The sequence below is a fragment of the Sander lucioperca genome, chromosome 20, assembly GCF_008315115.2.
Source record: "Sander lucioperca isolate FBNREF2018 chromosome 20, SLUC_FBN_1.2, whole genome shotgun sequence".
NCBI classification, from domain to species: domain Eukaryota; kingdom Metazoa; phylum Chordata; class Actinopteri; order Perciformes; family Percidae; genus Sander; species Sander lucioperca.
Window position 1 is genome coordinate 20,959,151 of NC_050192.1, and position 22,500 is coordinate 20,981,650.

Below are 22,500 nucleotides of genomic sequence, written 5' to 3' on the forward strand. Positions count from 1 at the left end.
CTCACGCTCCTCACGTCTCACGCTCCTCACGTCCTCCCGTCTCACATCCTCACGCTCCTCCCGTCCTCCCGTCTCACACTCCTCACGCTCCTCACGTCCTCCCGTCTCACACTCCTCACGCTCCTCACGTCCTCCCGTCTCACGCTCCTCACGCTCCTCCCGTCTCACACTCCTCCCGTCTCACACTCCTCCCGTCTCACACTCCTCCCGTCTCACACTCCTCCCGTCTCACACTCCTCCCGTCTCACACTCCTCCCGTCTCACACTCCTCCCTGGGCATGTCCAACGCTAAATTCAGATGTTCAGAATAGCTACGAAATCATGACTTATTTCCTAATGAAGTAATGTTAGTGAGCTGGGAGGCCTGAGACGGAGGTCTCCAGGCTGCAGCCATACCTGATTCATATCAACCCTAACCCAACTCAGTATTTGCGAGTGGGACTGCGTTTGTTACCTGTTGCCCCTTCGTGAATGATATCGATGTCTGTCTTGCACACGGTGCAGAAGGCGTGATGAGGTAGCCTGGACATGTGGAGGCAAGGCCGTCTCTCCCGATAGCTGTCAAGAACTCGCTGTGTTTCTGACCTGTGTTTGAGGCGGTTCAGCCAGGGCGTACTAGCCCACAGTTATCAGGCCGGCCGGGCTCGCTGGAGCCACTCAAGGGAGTTAAATGTGCGAAGCGTTTGGCTAGGAGGGGCAGGTGGGCGGAGGGTTAAAATGCAGTGCTCTGATTGGCCGAAAGGTTTTCACTCCACTTCCACGCTGTGGCTCAGCAGCAGAATCAACGTCATAGATATAGATCACATAGAAACTGAAACCGGCGACATGAAAGATGCAACAAAATGCGTAGCTAGAGAGCAGCGAATCGTACAAACTGTTCTGGACCTGGACCTGGTCCTGGACCTGTGTGTTCTGGACCTGGTTCTGTACCTGTGTGTTCTGGACCTGGTTCTGTACCTGTGTGTTCTGGACCTGGTCCTGGTTCTGTACCTGTGTGTTCTGTACCTGTGTTCTGGACCTGTGTGTTCTGGTCCTGGTTCTGTACCTGTGTGTTCTGGACCTGGTCCTGTACCTGTGTGTTCTGGACCTGGTCCTGTACCTGTGTGTTCTGGACCTGGTTCTGGTTCTGTACCTGTGTGTTCTGGACCTGGTTCTGGTTCTGTACCTGTGTGTTCTGGACCTGGTTCTGGTTCTGTACCTGTGTGTTCTGGACCTGGTTCTGGTTCTGTACCTGTGTGTTCTGGAAGTAGTGTCTCCAGAGAGGACGGATCTTGTCCTGGCCTCCGACGTCCCAGACTGTGAAACAGATGTTCTTATACTCGACCGTCTCCACATTAAAGCCTGGAACACAGAACCCACAACATCTGGATAACTACCCCACAACATCTGGATAACATCTGAATAACTACCCCCCAACATCTGGATAACTACCCCCCAACATCTGGATAACATCTGGATAACTACCCCCCCAACATCTGGATAACTACCCCCCCAACATCTGGACAACATCTGTACACCTACCCCCCCCCCCCCCCAACATCTGTATAATCACCCCCCAACATCTGGATCTCTCGACCACCGAGACGAGAAGTTAAAGGACCACTAGGCATGTTTCCAGCGTTGGTCCCCTACAGGTGGACTCATGAAGTGCAGCTGGCTGAATGAGGGAGACGCTGCCTAGAGTTCCTTTAAAGGCTCGGTTCTCATTCAGAACATTAAAGAAGCAGCTAACCAATCCTTACACACCGGAGACGGTGGTTGTGCGATTAATTTGCACGTCAGTATACAGTGGAGAGAACAAGTATTTGATCCACGGCTGATTTAGCAGGTTTTCCTACTTCCAAACCACGTAGAGGTCTGTAACTTTATCATAGGTACTCTTCAACTGGGAGAGAATCTAAAACAATCCAGAAAATCACATTGTATGATTTTTAAATAATTAATGTGCATTTTATTGCATGACGTAAGTATTTGATCACCTACCAACCAGTAAGAATTCCGTCTCTCACAGACCTGTTAGTTGTTCTTTAAGAAGCCCTCCTGTTCTCCACTCATCACCTGTATTAACTGCACCTGTTTGAACTGGTTACCTGTATAAAAGACACCTGTCCACACACTCTACCAAACAGACTCCAACCTCTCCACAATGGCCAAGACCAGAGAGCTGTGTAAGGACATCAGGGATAAAGGCTGGGATGGGCTACAGGACAATAGGCAAGCAGCTTGGTGAGAAGGCAACAACTGTTGGCGCAATTATTAGAACATGGAAGAAGTTCAAGATGACGGTCAATCTCCCTCGGTCTGGGGCTCCATGCAAGATCTCACCTCGTGGGGTCTCAATGATCATGAGGAAGGTGAGGGATCAGCCCAGAACTACACGGCAGGACCTGGTCAATGACCTGAGGAGAGCTGGGACCACAGTCTCAAAGAAAACCATTAGTAACACACTACGCCGTCATGGATTAAAATCCTGCAGCGCACGCACGGTCCCCCTGCTCAAGCCAGCGCATGTCCAGGCCCGTCTGAAGCTTGCTAATGACCATCTGGATGATCCAGAGGAGGAATGGGAGAAGATCATGTGGTCTGATGAGACAAAAATAGAGCTTTTTGGTCTAAACCCCACTCGCCGTGTTTGGAGGAAGAAGGATGAGTCCAACCCCAAGAACACCATCCCAACCGTGAAGCATGGAGGTGGAAACATCATTCTTTGGGGATGCTTTTCTGCAAAGGGGACAGGACGACTGCACCGTGTTGAGGGGAGGATGGATGGGGCCATGTATCGCCAGATCTTGGCCAACAACCTCCTTCCCTCAGTGAGAGCATTGAAGATGGGTCGTGGCTGGGTCTTCCAGCATGACAAGGACCCGAAACACACAGCCAGGGCAACTAAGGAGTGGCTCCGTAAGAAGCATCTCCAGGTCCTGGAGTGGCCTAGCCAGTCTCCAGACCTGAACCCAATAGAACATCTTTGCAGTGTGTGCAAACCTGGTCAAGAACTACAGGAAACGTTTGATCTCTGTAACTGCAAACAAAGGTTTCTGTATATTCTGTTCCAAATATTAAGTTCTGCTTTTCTGATGTATCAAATACTTATGTCATGCAATAAAATGCAAATTAATTACTTAAAAATCATACAATGTGATTTTCTGGATTTTTGTTTTAGATTCCATCACAGTTGAAGAGTACCTATGATAAAAATTACAGACCTCTACATGCTTTGTAAGCGGGAAAACCTGCAAAAAAAAAAAGGGACGGGGCGGCTGGAGTCTGACAACAGCCCCGAAATCACCATCACCAAACCCACCAGACTCCATGTAAATAACCAGGACTTTTAGCGTGTATAGAGCCAGCATATCTCCACCAGACTCCATGTAAATAATCAGGACTTTTAGCGTGTATAGAGCCAGCATATCTCCACATGTAAATGGGTGAATTAAGGGTTTATTTCAACCAAACCAGAGTGGTGATTGTTGGAACAGTGGAAAGATGAACCAAGGCGGCTTTTGATAGTTTGATTTAGTTTCTGTCCACTTTGAATGAAGTGTGTTTTACCATGATAAAAGTCCTGATTATTTACATGGAGTCTGGTGGGTTAGTGACTAACTGCTGCTGAACATTAGTCCTGTAGGGTTACATTACAGCTTGGTCCTGGTTTAATACTGGACCAGTTTCACAGATTGTTGTTCCATCACACACACACACACACACACACACACACACACACACACACACACACACACACACACACAGACAGAGTCCAGGGCGGAATAAAACCGTGTTACCTTTTAAATCAGTAAGTTAGAGAGACTTGAGTTAGGCTCTGTGATCAGTAACAGATGTTCCCGGTTAATGATGACTCACCGATAGTTGGGATGGTGGTGACGATCTCTCCGAGCTTCAGTTTGTACAGGATCGTTGTTTTTCCAGCTGCGTCCAAACCGACTGAAACAAGACATATATCAGACTTTTAAACACTTCACTGTTACTAACTTCAGTTTAACATTTGAACGCAGAGATAAAGCGTTAAAAACAGCCGTTAAATTGACGCTGACAGGCCGTCAGAACCGTTATATTAACGGCTAACGGCTACTCTACATCAGACTCCAACTGGCGGCTAGCTGTGTTAGCTTCTGGCTGTGTTAGCTTCTGGCCGTGTTAGCTTCTGGCCGTGTTAGCGCCTATTTATTTTAACTTCAGTTAAAGTTGGAGTTTCAGTTCAACCAGGCGGGACTAAACATCTGAGAACCGGTTCATAAGTCGGTTTGGAAATGTATTTATATCAGAGGGAAAAACGCCGGTGCCTGGTCGGTTAGTCTCGGAGCTAGCTAGCATAGCCGCGGGTTAAGGCTAGGAGGGATACAGCTACGGGCGGAAGTTACGTAAACTTACCCAAAATCTCACATAATCCAATATAATATCATAATATAATTGTTGTGCTTTCACCCAGGAAACGCGTGTTTGTTCCTCTGGAGTGTTTTAACCCAAACCCAATCTTTTTACTAAACGTACTACTTGTTTCGGTGTCTAAACTGTTGCTCTGGTAACGTAACGTAACGGTAGCTGTATCCCTTTTAGCCGCGGGTTGAGGCTAGAACCCACCCATCAGGATCCGCATCTGCTTCTTCCCGAAGAACTTGGAGAACAGAGACGAGATCGTCAGCCCCATTGTTGATAAAAGCAGTCCCGGTTCAGCGGCGGGAGACTAGGAACCCGGCGGGGGGAGAAAGAGATCCGGGGAGTCCGGGAGAAGCTGCTCAGAGCCGCGGGAACAGGCGCAGAAACACCGGAGAATCAGCAGCTCCTCCTCGGTGCCACGTCCAGGCCAACGCGGAAGAAATGACGTCACTCGTTCAATACAACTTTATTGAAACACAAACAAAAAAACATGTTGCGTTTAATTTCTACTGGAAAGACGTTCAATCCCCGAAATAAAATGAATAAATATGTATGAAAAATATACTACAAGATTGTTTAAAGGAAATATGATTATGTACCTTAAAACCCTGAACATTTATTACCTTTTTATTTGATTTTCATGTTTTAGTTTTTCTTTGTTTTCTCTCATTTTGTTCAATGATATACTTATTATTATCATGTTATTATATTAGCTTTTGTGTAATGAATTAAATAATTTGGCAGGAAAGTTTAAAAAGAGAAAAAAATGCATTTAAATTCATTTTAACATTAAATATTTTTAAATATATACAGAAATAACAGAAAATAAGAAACAATCAATATAAAAATGAATAAATTCTATTAAAATACTTTTATTATTGTTTTAACTTTATATTAAATAAGTTTAAAAAGAGAAAATAAACTTATTGAGCCATTAAAATTAATATTAAACGACGTGAGTCTGTATATTCCGGACTGCGTTGAACATTGAACGCAGCACCAGATTCCCGCCCCCTCCGTCTCCACTTCCGGTTCAGACCAACATGGCGGCTGTTCTCTGACAGACTGATCTCGGAGTTTATGTGTTTAATATTTGCAGTTTTCGGATGAAATTCATCAACTTTTGGAGGTTTTTTGTTCCGGTTCCGGATCGTTAAAAGCTACCGGAAGCTGCTCACCGGGTAGGAACCGGGAAACACCGGAAACACCGGAGATAATGTCGGTGTCTGTTTATTTTACTCCTTTACTCAAAGTAACGTTACTCTTCTACTTTAGTTACTTTATGAACATGACAGTTTAAACATAAACGTTAATAATTTAATTATTAATTAATTAATTTAATGTTAAAAACATTTCCTGGTTTTTAATTTAAATAATTGTAATAAGTGTGTGTGTGTCTGTCTGTCTGTCTGTCTGTGTGTGTGTGTGTGTGTGTGTGTGTGTGTGTGTGCGCGTGTCTGTGTGTGTGTGTGTGTGTGTGTCTCTGTGTGTGTCTCTGTGTGTGTGTGTGTGTGTGTGTGTCTCTGTGTGTGTGTGTCTCTGTGTGTGTCTCTGTGTGTGTGTGTGTGTGTGTGTGTGTGTGTGTGTGTGTGTGTGTGTGTGTGTGTGTGTGTGTGTGTCTCTGTGTGTGTGTGTGTGTGTGTGTGTGTCTCTGTGTGTGTCTCTGTGTGTCTCTGTGTGTGTGTGTGTGTGTGTGTGTGTGTGTGTGTGTGTGTGTGTGTCTGTGTGTGTGTGTGTGTGTGTGTGTGTGTGTGTGTGTCTCTGTGTGTGTCTCTGTGTGTCTCTGTGTGTGTGTGTGTGTGTGTGTGTCTGTGTGTGTGTGTGTGTGTGTGTGTGTGTGTGTGTGTGTAACCCTAGTTAAGATGGCTGTTGTGTCTCTTCTCAGAACCAGCAGAGGTGTTCTGAGTTCTGATGGATCCGGTCTGACCGGCCCGGCGTTGTCATGGAGAAGTTCGGGATGAGTTTCGGCGGCGGTGGCGGCAGGAAGGAGCTGCTGGACACTATCGAGGCCCAGAAGAAGCAGCTGGTCCAGTACCAGACCCGCTTCAAGGTAGGTCCAGAACCAGATGGCAGGACTCTAAACTAGACTTTAAGATCTGAGTAAATCTTGTTGTTCTGATGCCGTGTTCCCACCAAACGCGTTTAATGTGAATTTGGCGTGATTTCATACAAAGTCCACGGCAAGACGCCAATAGACACAAAGTCACTGCACGAATGAGGCCAGGACCCGAAATCAGCTGATAGACCACAGCTGATAGACCACATATATAATATGGTATCTCCCTACCCCTAGTCTAAGGTATAATGGTATCTCCCTACCCCTAGTCTAAGGTATAATGGTATCTCCCTACCCCTAGTCTAAGGTATAATGGTATCTCCCTACCCCTAGTCTAAGGTATAATGGTATCTCCCTACTCTAAGGATGTGGTCCGAGCCTACAAGAGTCTGCTGAAGGAGAAGGAGGCGCTGGAGGCCAGTCTGAAGGTTCTGTCGGTGAGCCAGGATGTGGACCTGGACCAGAACCAGCCGGGCCCGGACGGCTCAGAGCCGCCAGAGGACGGCTGCTCGCTGCACAGCGAGGACAGCGTGGACACGGCCGCGTCTGCGGACACGGCCAGCGAGACCGCCAGGGGGAGCCAGAGCGAGGACGACCCGGCAGAACCGGCAGGGAAGTCCGCCTCAACGGTACTGAACCAAGAGTTAATTGTATGTTCTCTGCACAATGTTTACGTCCGCTGTATACAGCGTAGACATACAGCGTGGATAGCTCAAAATGCGTGCAGATAACACGCCATTTGGCGTTAGGAAAGTGGCGTAATGTGGTTCTGCTCTGTCCCTCTGTGGATAAACATTTGTTACGACGAACGCCGCTACAGAGCGCTGAATGGCGTCCTCACGGTTCTAATGACACACGTTTTCTTCCCGCAGGCGCGCCGGTTGGACGCGGACGCCGTCGGTCCGGAGAGCGTCACCGTGGGGGCGGAGCCTCAGCAGCAGGCCACGCCCCCTCCCAGCACCGAGACGGAGCGGCGAGCGGCGCAGCTGAAGAACCAACTGAGCACGCTCACCAGCGCCATCGCCACGGTGACGCACGAGAAGTCGAGGATGGAGGCGAACTTCCAGGCCGACAAGCGGCAGCTGAAACAGGAAGTGGAGGAGCTGCAGGAGCGGCTGGCGGGCGCGCTGGCGCAGCGGGAGGCGGAGGTCAGCGCCCTGCAGCAACAGCTGGCGGAGAGCCGCGCCCGCGTCATCACGCAGCAGCACGAGAGGGCGCAGGAGACGGCCGATCACGCCACGCAGCTACGGGAGTTGCAGAGGATCCTGCAGCAGGAGAGAGACCTGAGGCAGGACGCAGAGCTCCACCTCCAGGACGCCAACGCCACGCTGCTCGCTAACACTCAGGTAGAGATGCTAACACACAGGTAGAGATGCTAACACACAGGTAGAGATGCTAACACGCAGGTAGAGATGCTAACACTCAGGTAGAGATGAGATGCTAACACACAGGTAGAGATGCTAACACGCAGGTAGAGATGCTAACACGCAGGTAGACATGCTAACACGCAGGTAGAGATGCTAACACACAGGTAGAGATGCTAACACACAGGTAGAGATGCTAACACACAGGTAGAGATGCTAACACTCAGGTAGAGATGAGATGCTAACACACAGGTAGAGATGCTAACACTCAGGTAGAGATGCTAACACGCAGGTAGAGATGCTAACACGCAGGTAGAGATGCTAACACACAGGTAGAGATGCTAACACGCAGGTAGAGATGCTAACACGCAGGTAGAGATGCTAACACTCAGGTAGAGATGCTAACACACAGGTAGAGATGCTAACACTCAGGTAGAGATGCTAACACGCAGGTAGAGATGCTAACACGCAGGTAGAGATGCTAACACTCAGGTGGAGATGCTAACACACAGGTAGTGATGCTAACACTCAGGTAGAGATGCTAACACTCAGGTAGAGATGCTAACACGCAGGTAGAGATGCTAACACTCAGGTAGAGATGCTAACACGCAGGTAGAGATGCTAACACGCAGGTAGAGATGCTAACACTCAGGTAGAGATGCTAACACACAGGTAGAGATGCTAACACACAGGTAGAGATGCTAACACTCAGGTAGAGATGCTAACACACAGGTAGAGATGCTAACACACAGGTAGAGATGCTAACACGCAGGTAGAGATGCTAACACACAGGTAGAGATGCTAATTGGCAGGTAGAGATGCTAACACACAGGTAGAGATGCTAATTGGCAGGTAGAGATGCTAACACACAGGTAGAGATGCTAACACACAGGTAGAGATGCTAACACACAGGTAGAGATGCTAACACACAGGTAGAGATGCTAACACGCAGGTAGAGATGCTAACACACAGGTAGAGATGCTAATTGGCAGGTAGAGATGCTAACACACAGGTAGAGATGCTAACACACATTATATATACATGTATGTATATTTTGTCTTTTTTTCACTTCATTTGACATTTTTGTGACCTCAGGCGGTGGAGCGGGGGGCGGAGTCTGAGGCTCACCTGAGCCAGGTGAGGGAGGAGAGAGACGAGCTGAAGGAGAAGCTGCTCGCCACCGAGCGACATCACAGCAGACCTGATCCCCGATTGGACGAGCTACAGCGAGAGCTGACGCAGCTGAAGACCCTCTTCCAGACGCAGAGCGACGTCCAGACCAGGAAGGTACGAACCAGGCTAAACCAGGCTAAATTAAACCAGGCTAAACTCAGACTGGGGGCCTGTTGCACAAAAGTAGAATGAAGAAATCCAGGATAACTAACAAAGCGCAGCTTGACTTAGCGTGGTCCGCTCATTGCGGCTCAATCGGTTGCACGTTTGCCGAGTCAGGATGAGAAGGTGAAGCTACGTCAGTCAGGATGAGAAGGTGAAGCTACGTCAGGATGAGAAGGTGAAGCTACGTCAGGATGAGAAGGTGAAGCTACGTCAGGATGAGAAGGTGAAGCTACGTCAGTCAGGATGAGAAGGTGAAGCTACGTCAGTCAGGTGTAGATAGCTGGGATAAGTGCTCGTCCACGGCTTTCTTAAATAGACCACGGTATCATCACAGATTGACTGATGCATTCTTCACACAGTGAGCAGCACGTGAACCCGTCTGTAAAAAAGGAAGCCGGCCGCTGTATCAGCCAGCAGAGAAAGGGAGGCAGACGATCACGGAGCGACTCGTAGCCTAAACATACATTAACTGACCACTGCTCTGAACTGGAACTGCCATACCGTTCAATACATTAATAATATAGTAATAAATTACCTATGGAATATATTCACTCCCACTGCTCGCTTTTCAGGCAGAGTGTGTAAGAGGTTTTTGTGGAAATAATGAGCTAACTCCTTAAATGGTTTCATTTAAGAGCAGCAGTTGGTAAATGTATATTTTTAGATATATCATTCAGTCGGTCCGCCTCACCACGTCTTTTCTCACTTTTTTGTTTTTTACAGAGGCAGTTTCCTTCTTTATGTATTGTAAGCTTTGCTCCCTAGTAGGTCTATATGGACATAGAAAAGAAAGGCTGAAGAAATGTGACTCTAACATCTAGGAACTATAAAGATAATTAAGTGGTACATCCCATGCACACTGTAAACATGACTGGAACAGAGTCTATTCATCAGTTATTCCCCCCCCAGCTAGATATAAGGTCATAAACCACTGAGGTGTCCTCTCCCTGTTGGTACATGAATGTCCAGTAGTCTACATCACTAGATAGTTACTGGTCCAGTGAACTAAGACTATCATTTGGGAGGATTGTACAATTAGGATATGTTCTTTAAATTGTACAATCCTCCCAAATTATAGTCCCAGTTCACCGGAGAGAACACAAATTGTGTGCTAAGAATGTCAAATACAATGCACATGGAAGAGGAACATACATGGTCCTTTGTTAAAGAATACTAAAAGAAATAAATCAACTAAAATAGTTAAAGGTGTATTTGTCCCTGACCAGTCTGCCATTGTTGGAACCACTAACACGTGTACAGCACTTTATATTATTATTATTATTATTATTATTATTATTATTATTATTATTATCCTTCATCACTGACCTCATTTAAAACACATTTAAATGTTATCAGCCTTTTCTAATTATCTCAACAACTGCCATAATATATTCATCAAACTTCTAACAACAATATGAACAGCAGTCTTCATACAGCAATATAACAGGAACAATGACTGTCACATGAATAATTATTAAAAATAATAATGGTCCCAACTTTATATAACAGTGCTTTACTGAACAGATATGCACCTGTTGTATTTTAATGTAGGCTGATAATAATAATAATAATAATAATAATAATAATAATAATAATAATAATAATAATAATAATAGGGTAAAACCACTGCTGGGTGATTAGAAAAGGCTCCAGGATTAATAAATCCTGGCTGTTAGCCTGGTCTCCGTTAGACCATTCAGAGTTCAACTAAATCTCTCTCTGTGTGTGTGTGTGTGTGTGTGTGTGTGTGTGTGTGTGTGTGTGTGTGTGTGTGTGTGTGCAGGCGAGTGAGGCGGAGGAGCGTGCTACTGAGCGTGCTCAGTGCGCTGAGCGGCGTGCGGCCGGTCTAGAGCAGCGTGTGTCGGAGCTGTCAGAGCTGCTGGGCGGCTGCGAGAAGGCGAGGCAGCGAGAGCAGATGGCGGCGCAGAGACTCCGAGAGCGCATCCTGCAGCTGGACGCCGAGAACAAGACGCTCGCCATGGCGATGACCTCTAACCTCGCCGCCAGCAGGGCGACCTCTGACCTCGGTGTGGACGAGTCCCAGCTGGACGTCGGCGTGCTGAAGGAGAAGCTGGAGAAAGTGAAGAAGCTGCTGCAGCTGGCGGCAAAGAGGGACCCTGAACACATCACGCAGAACATCCAGAGGGACCGTGAACACATCACGCAGAACATCCAGAGGGACCCTGAACACATCACGCAGAACATCCAGGACCTGGAGGTACGGCGCCAGAGCCCGTCTACTGTTCACTCCACATTCAGCCCCATTTTATCAAATGTGGCTGCAGTTCCACCAGAGTTCCACTAGGGACACGCACGCACGCACGCACACACACACACACACACACACACACACACACACACACACACACATGCATGCACACACACACACACACACACACACACACACACACACACACAGACAGACACGCACAGACACACACACACACACACACACACAGACACGCACGCACGCACGCACACACGCACAGACACACACACACACACACACTCGCACACACGCTAAATGAATGGGAGTCTATGGAGCTAGAGGCTAAATTTGTCTCTTTCGCCTGATTGTCGTTGCGAAATCTCAGATCTGATTGTAGTTTTTGTAAGTTCAACATGGATTACAGGTCGAAAGCTGAATGAACGAGTACTTCTGTCCTTTTGATTTCTTACAGGTTGAGTTGTTGTTGCCCATAACACGCTAGCATTCTGCAATATACTATATACTATATACTGTATATATACTGTATATATACTGTATATATACGTATATATACTGTATATATACAGTATATATACTGTATATATACAGTATAGTATATATATACTGTATATACTACAGTATATATACAGTATAGCTGTATACAGCGTAGACATACAGCGTGGATAGCTCAAAATGCGTCCAGATAACACGCCATTTGGCTTTAGGAAAGTGGCGTAACGTGGTTCTGCTCTGTCCCTCTGTGGAGGAGTTTCCGGGCGTTGGCGAGGCCTCGGCGGCGGCCTACCACCAGGAGCTGAGGCAGCTGCGGGACGAGTTTGAGCGCTACAAGCTGCGGGCGCAGGTCGTTCTGAAGAACAAGAACGCCAAAGATGGCTGCCAGGCCAAGGAGCTGGAGGAGGTGCGGGACCAGCTGGCCGAGCTGAAGGAGAAGTACATCAACCTGCGGATCCAGAGCGACGAGGCCGAGACTCGCCACCACCGCGCCCTGGAGGAGCGCCAGCAGCAAGCCACGGCCAATCAGATCGCTCACAGACAGGAAGTGGAGCGCCTGGAGGCGCTGCAGCGAGACGCACTGCTGAGGCTGGAGGCGGAGCTACACAAACAGAGAGACAGGTTCACATCTACCAAACTACCATAGTACACACTCATACTGCCATAGTACACACTCATACTACCATAGTACACACTCATACTACCATAGTACACACTCATACTACCATAGTACACACTCATACTACCTTAGTACACACTCATACTACCTTAGTACACACTCATACTGCCATAGTACACACTCATACTGCCATAGTACACACTCATACTGCCATAGTACACACTCATACTACCATAGTACACACTCATACTACCATAGTACACACTCATACTACCTTAGTACACACTCATACTACCATAGTACACACTCATACTACCATAGTACACACTCATACTACCTTAGTACACACTCATACTGCCATAGTACACACTCATACTACCATAGTACACACTCATACTACCATAGTACACACTCATACTACCATAGTACACACTCATACTGCCATAGTACACACCGTAGTACACACTCATACTACCTTAGTACACACTCATACTGCCATAGTACACACTCATACTACCTTAGTACACACTCATACTACCTTAGTACACACTCATACTGCCTTAGTACACACTCATACTGCCTTAGTACACACTCATACTACCATAGTACACACTCATACTACCATAGTACACACACAAACTACCATAGCACACACTCATAGTACACACTCATACTACCATAGTACACACTCATACTACCATAGTACACACTCATACTACCTTAGTACACACTTATACTGCCATAGTACACACTCATACTACCTTAGTACACACTTATACTGCCATAGTACACACTCATACTACCTTAGTACACACTCATACTACCATAGTACACACTCATACTGCCATAGTACACACTCATACTACCATAGTACACACTCATACTACCTTAGTACACACTCATACTACCTTAGTACACACTTATACTGCCATAGTACACACTCATACTACCATAGTACACACACAAACTACCATAGTACACACTCATAGTACATACTCATACTACCATAGTACACACACAAACTACCATAGCACACACTCATAGTACACACTCATACTACCATAGTACACACTCATACTACCTTAGTACACACTCATACTACCATAGTACACACTCATACTACCAAAGTATACACACAAACTACCATAGTACACACTCATAGTACACACTCATACTACCATAGTGCACACTCATACTACCATAGTACACACTCATACTACCATAGTACACACTCATAGTACACACTCAAACTACCATAGTACACACTCAATCCTTCCAGCTCTGAAACTAGTACATGTTGTCCTACCTTATTATGTAATGGTATTACTGCAGTAGTATTTGCGGTAGTACTGCTAATGACCAGTATTTGTATTTCAGGACGCTGGCGCTGCTGCAGGAGAAGGACCAGGAGCTGGAGCGTCTCCGTGCGGCCGCCGTGCCGCGCTGCAGCAACGGCATCGATCCCCCGCCCGTCGAGGCGGAGCCCGCCGCGGAGAGCGAGGGTGACATCATCGCGGCGGCACTGCGGCGGGCGGCGCCCGGCGAGCCCACGCTGCTGCTGTACGCCGAGCAGCTGGCCCGGAAGGAGGCGGAGCTCAGCGCGTTGCGGCGCCAGAAGCACGGGCTGGAGGAGGACGTGCACCACCTGCGGGCGCGCCTGGTAGCGGACGGCGAGCGCCACGGCGAGGAGGAGGCGGCTCTGAGGGGACAGCTGGACAAACTGCTGCGAGACCGCGGCCGCGAGGGCGCCAACATGGAGTACCTGAAGAACGTCCTCTACCAGTTCCTCACGCTGCCGGACGCCAGCGGCCGCCAGCAGACGCTGGGCGCCATCCTCACCATCCTGCATTTCAGCCCGCAGGAGAAGCTCCGCGTGCTGCGGGGCCACGGCGCCACCTGGTGGCCCAACGCCAGATAGACACACACACAGCCTCATTCCCCCTGCTCTGGCATTCCCCCTGCTCTGGCGTTCCCCCCTCTCATTCCTCCTGCTGTGGAGGGCTTTACACCAATCACAACCGTTGTGGCGGGCTTTACACCAATCACAACCGTTGTGGCGGGCTTTACACCAATCACAACCGTTGTGGCGGGCTTTACACCAATCACAACCGTTGTGGCGGGCTTTACACCAATCACAACCGTTGTGGCGGGCTTTACACCAATCACAACCCTAGAGGCGGGCTCTACACGATGACGATAGCGCAGCAACGTTGATGCGTCATCTCCTTCCTCGCTCTGATTGGTTGAAGGACCAGAGGCATTTGAGCGTTTTTGTTGGTGTGGTAATGGGCCGTGAATGAAGGTCAGCCAGGCTAACGGCTAACGGCTAACGGCTAGAGACCAGCGCCCCCTGCTGGACCAGCACCAGACCTGACCTCTATGACTGAGGCTCACTCGGAGGAAACATTCAGTCACAGGGAACTCTGGGTAATGAAGTTCTTCAACAGGTAACACGTAAAGAAGAAGCAACGTCACCGCCAAGAAATCATCAGACACACACACACACACACACACACACACACACACACACACACACACACTATACAACAGTAAATTAAATCTGGTTTCTGTGTGAATATGAACATTAATTGTGAGGAAACATTCTGTAACATTAAACATGAACGGGACTCTGGGTAATGTAGTTCTTCATCTAACTGATCTGTATATTAAAGTCTAAATTAAACTATTTTCCTGCTTCAGACTCCGTTTGGTTCCTGTTCATCACGCCGAAACACACGTTTAATAATTCATTATCATACATCATTCACATCAACAAACGGATCAATATACACCATAATAATAATAATAATAATAATGTGAACATGATTCAGGTTTTACTTTTCAAATCAAAACTAAATATTTACAGTTTCAGATTAACAAAATTAATTAATTACAATATTAATATTACATTCACTGAGTTCAGTCAGATATAAAACATAACTTCATCTGGTCTGATGTTACAAAGATCTATCCTTTAAATAAAAACAAAATGGAATAAAAAAACATTTCTTTATTTTCATTATAATTAAAAACATAAAAGTAACTTCTGTTAATTTCAACCTGGACTCTCTGTCTCCATGTTTGTGTCTGATGAGAACAAGAATCTCTGAAACTGGTCCAGTACTAAACAAGAACCAAGCTGTAATGTTTACGTTAATCCCTCCCCACCAGACTCCATGTAAATAATCAGGACTTTTATCATGGTAAAACACACTTCATTCAAAGTGGACAGAAACTAAATCAAACTATCAAATGCCGTCTTGGTTCATCTTTCCATTGTTCCAACAATCACCACTCTGGTTTAATTCACCCATTTACATGTGGAAATATGCTGGCTCTATACACGCTAAAAGTACAGATTATTTACATGGAGTCTGGTGGAAATATGCTGGCTCTATACACGCTAAAAGTCCTGATTATTTACATGGAGTCTGGTGGAAATATGCTGGCTCTCTACACGCTAAAAGTGCTGATTATTTACATGGAGTCTGGTGGAAATATGCTGGCTCTATACACGCTAAAAGTCCTGATTATTTACATGGAGTCTGGTGTAGTGTAGTGATGGTGATTTCAGGGCTGTTTCATGTTAAACTAAAAGGTCTATCTCTGTAGGGATCCATCCCATAATGTTGTCAGACTCTTAGAATAATAATCTGAGTCTGTCAGCAGCAACAACAGAACTTTTAGTGACTCTAACTGCTGCTGAACATTAGTCCTGTAGGGATACAGTACAGCTTGGTTCTGGTTTAATACTGGACCAGTTTCACAGATTGTTGTTCCATCAGACACACACACACACACACACACACACACACACACACACACACACACACACACACACACACACACAGACACAGACACAGACACTCAGACACACTCAGACACTCAGACAGAGAGTCCAGGGTTGAAAAAACTAAACTAAATTACTCTTTAACTTTTAGTTTTAAATGAAAAAAACTGGTTTTATAAATCTTGAATAATATGAAACGCGAAGCTGAAATTGAAAAACATAAAATGTAATCCTGTGTGGAGTCACATGATCAGTGAGTGTAGAGGGCCGTGTGCAGATCAGCGAGCGTAGAGGGCCGTGTGCAGATCAGCGAGTGTAGAGGGCCGTGTGCAGATCAGCGAGTGTAGAGGGCCGTGTGCAGATCAGCGAGTGTTGAGGGCCGTGTGCAGATCAGCGAGTGTAGAGGGCCGTGTGCAGATCGGCGGGCAGCGAGCCGATGGCCGCGGCGAGGAATCCGTCCAGTTTCTCTAGAACGCCGTCCTTCACCTGCAGCTGCTGGCGCCGAGCTTTACTCTGAAACACAGTCCCCACTTCCTGTTACCACTTCCTGTTACCACAGAGAGTATTATGGTGTGTATTAGTACAGGGTCAGAGTATTATGGTGTGTATTAGTACAGGTCAGAGTATTATGGTGTGTATTAGTACAGGTCAGAGTATTATGGTGTGTATTAGTACAGGTCAGAGTATTATGGTGCGTATTAGTACAGGTCAGAGTATTATGGTGTGTATTAGTACAGGTCAGAGTATTATGGTGTGTATTAGTACAGGTCAGAGTATTATGGTGCGTATTAGTACAGGTCAGAGTATTATGGTGCGTATTAGTACAGGTCAGAGTATTATGGTGCGTATTAGTACAGGTCAGAGTATTATGGTGCGTATTAGTACAGGTCAGAGTATTATGGTGCGTATTAGTACAGGTCAGAGTATTATGGTGCGTATTAGTACAGGTCAGAGTATTATGGTGCGTATTAGTACAGGTCAGAGAATTATGGTGTGTATTAGTACAGGTCAGAGTATTATGGTGTGTATTAGTACAGGTCAGAGTATTATGGTGTGTATTAGTACAGGTCAGAGTATTATGGTGTGTATTAGTACAGGTCAGAGTATTATGGTGTGTATTAGTACAGGTCAGAGTATTATGGTGTGTATTAGTACAGGTCAGAGTATTATGGTGTGTATTAGTACAGGTCAGAGTATTATGGTGTGTATTAGTACAGGTCAGAGTATTATGGTGCGTATTAGTACAGGTCAGAGTATTATGGTGCGTATTAGTACAGGTCAGAGTATTATGGTGCGTATTAGTACAGGTCAGAGAATTATGGTGTGTATTAGTACAGGTCAGAGTATTATGGTGTGTATTAGTACAGGTCAGAGTATTATGGTGCGTATTAGTACAGGTCAGAGTATTATGGTGTGTATTAGTACAGGTCAGAGTATTATGGTGTGTATTAGTACAGGTCAGAGTATTATGGTGTGTATTAGTACAGGTCAGAGTATTATGGTGTGTATTAGTACAGGTCAGAGTATTATGGTGTGTATTAGTACAGGTCAGAGTATTATGGTGTGTATTAGTACAGGTCAGAGTATTATGGTGCGTATTAGTACAGGTCAGAGTATTATGGTGCGTATTAGTACAGGTCAGAGTATTATGGTGCGTATTAGTACAGGTTTAGAGGTAAACTCACGAGTTTCTCTCTGAGCTTCAGAATCAAGTCGACGATTTCCACCTCAGACTTCTCTCTGGTCCAGCTCATCACATCCTGAAACACAGACACATGTTTACAGCCAGATGTTTACATGTTTACAGACACATGTTACAGCAGCTATATACAGTACTGTGTGTGTGTGTGTATATATATATATATATATATATATATATATATATATATATGTTTTAGGCAGATATGAAAAAATGTTGTAAACTAAGAATGCTTTAACAGTGGAAGTGTTAATAGTTTATTTTCATCAATTACCAAAATGCAGTGAATGAACAGAAGAAATCTAAATCACATCAATATTTGGTGTGACCACCCTTTGCCTTCAAGACAGCATCAGTTCTTCTCGGTACACTTACACAAAGTTTATGAATGAACTCGGCAGGTAGGTTGTTCCAGACATCTTGGAGAACTAACCCCAGATCTTCCTCAGATCCTTCTGTCTCTTCATGTTCTCCCAGACAGACTCCATGATGCTGAGACCAGGGCTCTGTGGGGGCCAGGCCTTCACTTCCAGGACTTCTTGTTCTTCTTTATGCTGAAGATAGTTCTTAATGCCCTTGGCTGGATGTTTGGGCTCGTTGTCCTGCTGCAGAATACATTTGGGGCCAATCATACGCCTCCCTGATGGTATTGCATGATGGATAAGTATCTTCCTGTATTTCTCAGCGTTGAGGACACCATTAATCCTGACCAAATCTCCAACTCCATTTGCAGAAATGTAGCCCCAAACTTGCCAGGAGCCTCCATCATGCTTCACTGCTGCCTTCGGCCAACAACCGGCCTTCTGCTACAGCCAAATATTTCATCAGTCCAGAGCACCTGCTGCCATTTTCCTATGTTCCTATGTTTTCGTGCATAGTTGAGTAGCTTGGCCTTGTTTCTATGTCGGAGGTATGGCTTTTTGGCTGCAACTCTTCCATGAAGACCACTTCTGGACATCTTCTCCAGACAGTAGCTGGGTGTACCTGGTCCCACTGGTTTCTACCAGTTCTGAGCTGATGGCCCTGCTGGACATCTTCCCATTTCGAAGGGAAATAAGCTTGATGTGTTTTTCATCTGCTGCACTAAGTTTCCTTGGCCGACCACTGCATTCCCTGACTTTTTGCAAGGACCTATAAGAATTGATGCTGGTTTGAAGTAGAGCTTAGATCGGCCCAAAAAATCAAGCCCGAACCTGCCCGAGCCCGAGCACGTTGCGTCCGAGCCCGGCCCGGCCCGACCCGGCCCGACACATTAACTGTAATTATGAGCCCGAGCCTGATTTAAACCTGACGCCTTTTTAATCCGTGGGCCGTTATAACTGACGTTCTCAACTACAATTCAGAGTTGTTAGAACTACAGAAATCTGTTAGAATAATACAACAAGGACGAAGCTGTAAACTGCTGTTAGTTTATTCAGAATGGAACGGATCACACATGATCTGAATGAAGAAACGTAAAAAAAAGAAACAATGATGAACAACATATTGTCACTGCCCACGACTTGTTTAAACTGCTTCCATACCTCCGACTTTCCTCCACACTTGCTCAAAGGTAATTCTCCTGTTTTTCTTTTTTTCTTTACATCTTCAAGCTCCATGTTGCACTTAAGATACTCAATACGGCCCAGCAGGCCTGGTGTGATGCTCCACCATACGGCCCAGCAGGCCTGGTGTGATGCTCCACCATACGGCCCAGCAGGCCTGGTGTGATGCTCCACCATACGGCCCAGCAGGCCTGGTGTGATGCTCCACCATACAGCCCAGCAGGCCTGGTGTGATGCTCCACCATACGGCCCAGCAGGCCCGGTGTGATGCTCCACCATACAGCCCAGCAGGCCTGGTGTGATGCTCCACCATACAGCCCAGCAGGCCTGGTGTGATGCTCCACCATACGGCCCAGCAGGCCCGGTGTGATGCTCCACCATACGGCCCAGCAGGCCCGGTGTGATGCTCCACCATACGGCCCAGCAGGCCCGGTGTGATGCTCCACCATACGGCCCAGCAGGCCCGGTGTGATGCTCCACCATACGGCCCAGCAGGCCCGGTGTGATGCTCCACCATACGGCCCAGCAGGCCTGGTGTGATGCATGCGAGAGGAGGAGACTCCGCGCATGAAGTGCTGCATTTAGTAACTGCAGCCTAACTTTTGTACACATTTGTTACTTTTATATAGCTTATATATACATATTTATAATATTTCTGATTATGGCATAGCTTTCTCCCCACCCAATTAGGATAATAAGGTAATGGATAAAAAAAAAAATTTGCTTGATCAAGGGTCCGGCCCGAGGATGTGGCGGAAAATAACGGCCCGAGAATCTAAACTCTAGTTTGAAGGCAAAGGGTAGTAACACCAAATACTGACGGGATTTAGATGTTTTTTTGGTCACTCACTTTGCATTTTGTAAATTGATAAAAATAAACAATCATTATTTATATTTTTGAAAGCATTCTTAGCTTACAGCAATTTTTTACACACCTGCCTAAGACTTTTGCACAGTACTCTGTGTATATATATATATATATATATATATATATTTATTAACAGTACTGTATATCTGATAACAGAATAACTTCATTTGAGAAAAACATGACAGTTGCGAAGGAAAAGAATCTTGTTTATATTTAACTGTTGATTATGTAATCCCAGTATCTGACTTCTGATTGGCTGCCAGCGTGTGATATATAATCCCAGTATCTGACTTCTGATTGGCTGCCAGCGTGTGATATATAATCCCAGTATCTGACTTCTGATTGGCTGCCAGCGTGTGATATATAATCTCAGTTTCAGTCTTCTGATTGGCTGCCAGCGTGTGATATATAATCTCAGTTTCAGTCTTCTGATTGGCTGCCAGCGTGTGACTCACGGCGTCAGAGAGGACCTCCAGATGAAGACTCTCCAGCTTCTGCGTCATCTCTTTGTGGCGATGCCGATACCAGCCGTCAAAGTTCGGAGAGCGGAAGAACTTCCTGTCAGAAGATAAATCAGAGAAGAAGAAAAACATAAATATATATAAATTATTTTGGTTACCATGGTGAGAGCGGTAGCCATAGTAACTCCTAATCTAACCTGAGCTCTGTCATCTACATACGACAAAAACACACTTTTATATAAACGCAGACGATGTCACTAAGTGGCGTATGTATGACACGTAAATCCGTACGCCATTTTGGCGTGTTCTCAAGACGCATAATCGTTTTTTAGCGTGTTTATCGACGCCGTTTGGCCTCCATTGACCTACACTACGTGTGGATTATCACCGTAGCAACTAGGGGTGGGGGAAAACTCCATACAGCATAGTATCGCAATATTTTCCGTGACAATACTGTATCGATACACAGACGCCAAGTATGGATCTATTATTATATACACACATATATATATATATATATATATATATATATATATATATATATATATATATATATATATATATATATATATATATTATATACACACACATATACGTGTGTGTATATAATATATATATATATATATACGTGTTGGTCAGTCTGTCTACCCATTTAGCAGCAGTAACAGTGAAGTGAGATGAACAAACAGAAATTCATCTTTTTAGATTAAACAGATGTTGACAAAGTTTCCTTTTGGGGACGTACTTTGAATTTGGGATAAATTTGAAGTTGGAAAAAAGGTAATAAGTTGCAATATGTCGCAGAATTTTGCAATATGTTTAAAATCGCAATAATATTGTATCGTGACATAAGCATCACATGACATAAGTATCGATACTTATGATAACACGCTGTATACAGCGTAGACATACAGCGTGGACATACAGCGTGGACATACAGCGTGGACATACAGCGTAGACATACAGCGTAGACATACAGCGTGGACATACAGCGTGGACATACAGCGTGGACATACAGCGTGGACATACAGCGTGGACATACAGCGTGGACATACAGCGTAGACATACAGCGTGGACATACAGCGTGGACATACAGCGTAGACATACAGCGTGGACATACAGCGTAGACATACAGCGTGGACATACAGCGTAAATATACAGCGTGGACATACAGCGTAAATATACAGCGTGGACATACAGCGTAGACATACAGCGTAGATATACAGCGTGGACATACAGCGTAGACATACAGCGTAGACATACAGCGTGGACATACAGCGTAAATATACAGCGTGGACATACAGCGTAAATATACAGCGTGGACATACAGCGTAGATATACAGCGTGGACATACAGCGTAGATATACAGCGTGGACATACAGCGTGGACATACAGCGTGGACATACAGCGTGGACATACAGCGTAGACATACAGCGTGGACATACAGCGTAGATATACAGCGTGGACATACAGCGTAGACATACAGCGTGGACATACAGCGTGGACATACAGCGTGGACATACAGCGTGGACATACAGCGTAGATATACAGCGTGGACATACAGCGTGGACATACAGCGTAGATATACAGCGTGGACATACAGCGTGGACATACAGCGTGGACATACAGCGTAGACATACAGCG

The 22,500-nt window shown here is 45.9% G+C and overlaps 3 protein-coding genes across 6 annotated transcripts in view; 1 reads left to right on the forward strand and 2 right to left on the reverse strand.

The window, feature by feature from the left end:
• Positions 1 to 4,842, reverse strand: part of LOC116065890 (ADP-ribosylation factor 4) — a 7,750-nt gene extending 2,908 nt beyond the window's left edge. The window contains exons 1-3 of the mRNA XM_031321520.2: positions 4,600 to 4,842; positions 3,862 to 3,942; positions 1,232 to 1,341 (exon numbers count right to left, since the gene is read on the reverse strand). Of these exons, the coding sequence (XP_031177380.1) occupies positions 1,232 to 1,341; positions 3,862 to 3,942; positions 4,600 to 4,666 (258 nt within the window). The 5' untranslated portion in view covers positions 4,667 to 4,842. The remainder of the gene's footprint in view (positions 1 to 1,231; positions 1,342 to 3,861; positions 3,943 to 4,599) is intronic.
• Positions 4,843 to 5,383: 541 nt separating this feature from the next.
• On the forward strand, positions 5,384 to 14,495 carry gcc1 (GRIP and coiled-coil domain containing 1). 3 transcript variants are annotated; one of them, XM_031321515.2, is made up of 9 exons: positions 5,384 to 5,576; positions 6,281 to 6,445; positions 6,817 to 7,080; positions 7,324 to 7,797; positions 8,911 to 9,102; positions 10,937 to 11,278; positions 11,312 to 11,371; positions 12,129 to 12,496; positions 13,872 to 14,495. In XM_031321515.2, the coding sequence occupies exons 2-9, from the start codon at positions 6,338 to 6,340 to the stop codon at positions 14,410 to 14,412; spliced, it is 2,349 nt and encodes a 782-aa protein (XP_031177375.1). In that variant the 5' UTR covers positions 5,384 to 5,576; positions 6,281 to 6,337; the 3' UTR covers positions 14,413 to 14,495. The 3 variants fall into 3 exon arrangements, with proteins under 3 accessions (XP_031177375.1, XP_035851802.1, XP_031177372.1); XM_035995909.1 differs by having other exon boundaries at positions 5,385 to 5,576; positions 6,281 to 6,290; positions 6,323 to 6,445; positions 10,937 to 11,371; XM_031321512.2 differs by having other exon boundaries at positions 5,385 to 5,576; positions 10,937 to 11,371.
• A 1,875-nt stretch (positions 14,496 to 16,370) lies between these two features.
• The window catches only part of dennd6b (DENN/MADD domain containing 6B), a 19,250-nt gene continuing 13,120 nt past the window's right edge, over positions 16,371 to 22,500 (reverse strand). Inside the window, exons 18-20 of one of the 2 annotated variants that reach the window (XM_031321534.2) lie at positions 20,851 to 20,953; positions 17,970 to 18,044; positions 16,371 to 16,797 (exon numbers count right to left, since the gene is read on the reverse strand). In XM_031321534.2, coding sequence (XP_031177394.1) covers positions 16,675 to 16,797; positions 17,970 to 18,044; positions 20,851 to 20,953 — 301 coding nt within the window. In that variant the 3' untranslated portion in view covers positions 16,371 to 16,674. The remainder of the gene's footprint in view (positions 16,798 to 17,969; positions 18,045 to 20,850; positions 20,954 to 22,500) is intronic. The other variant, XM_031321535.2, reaches the window with a different exon arrangement.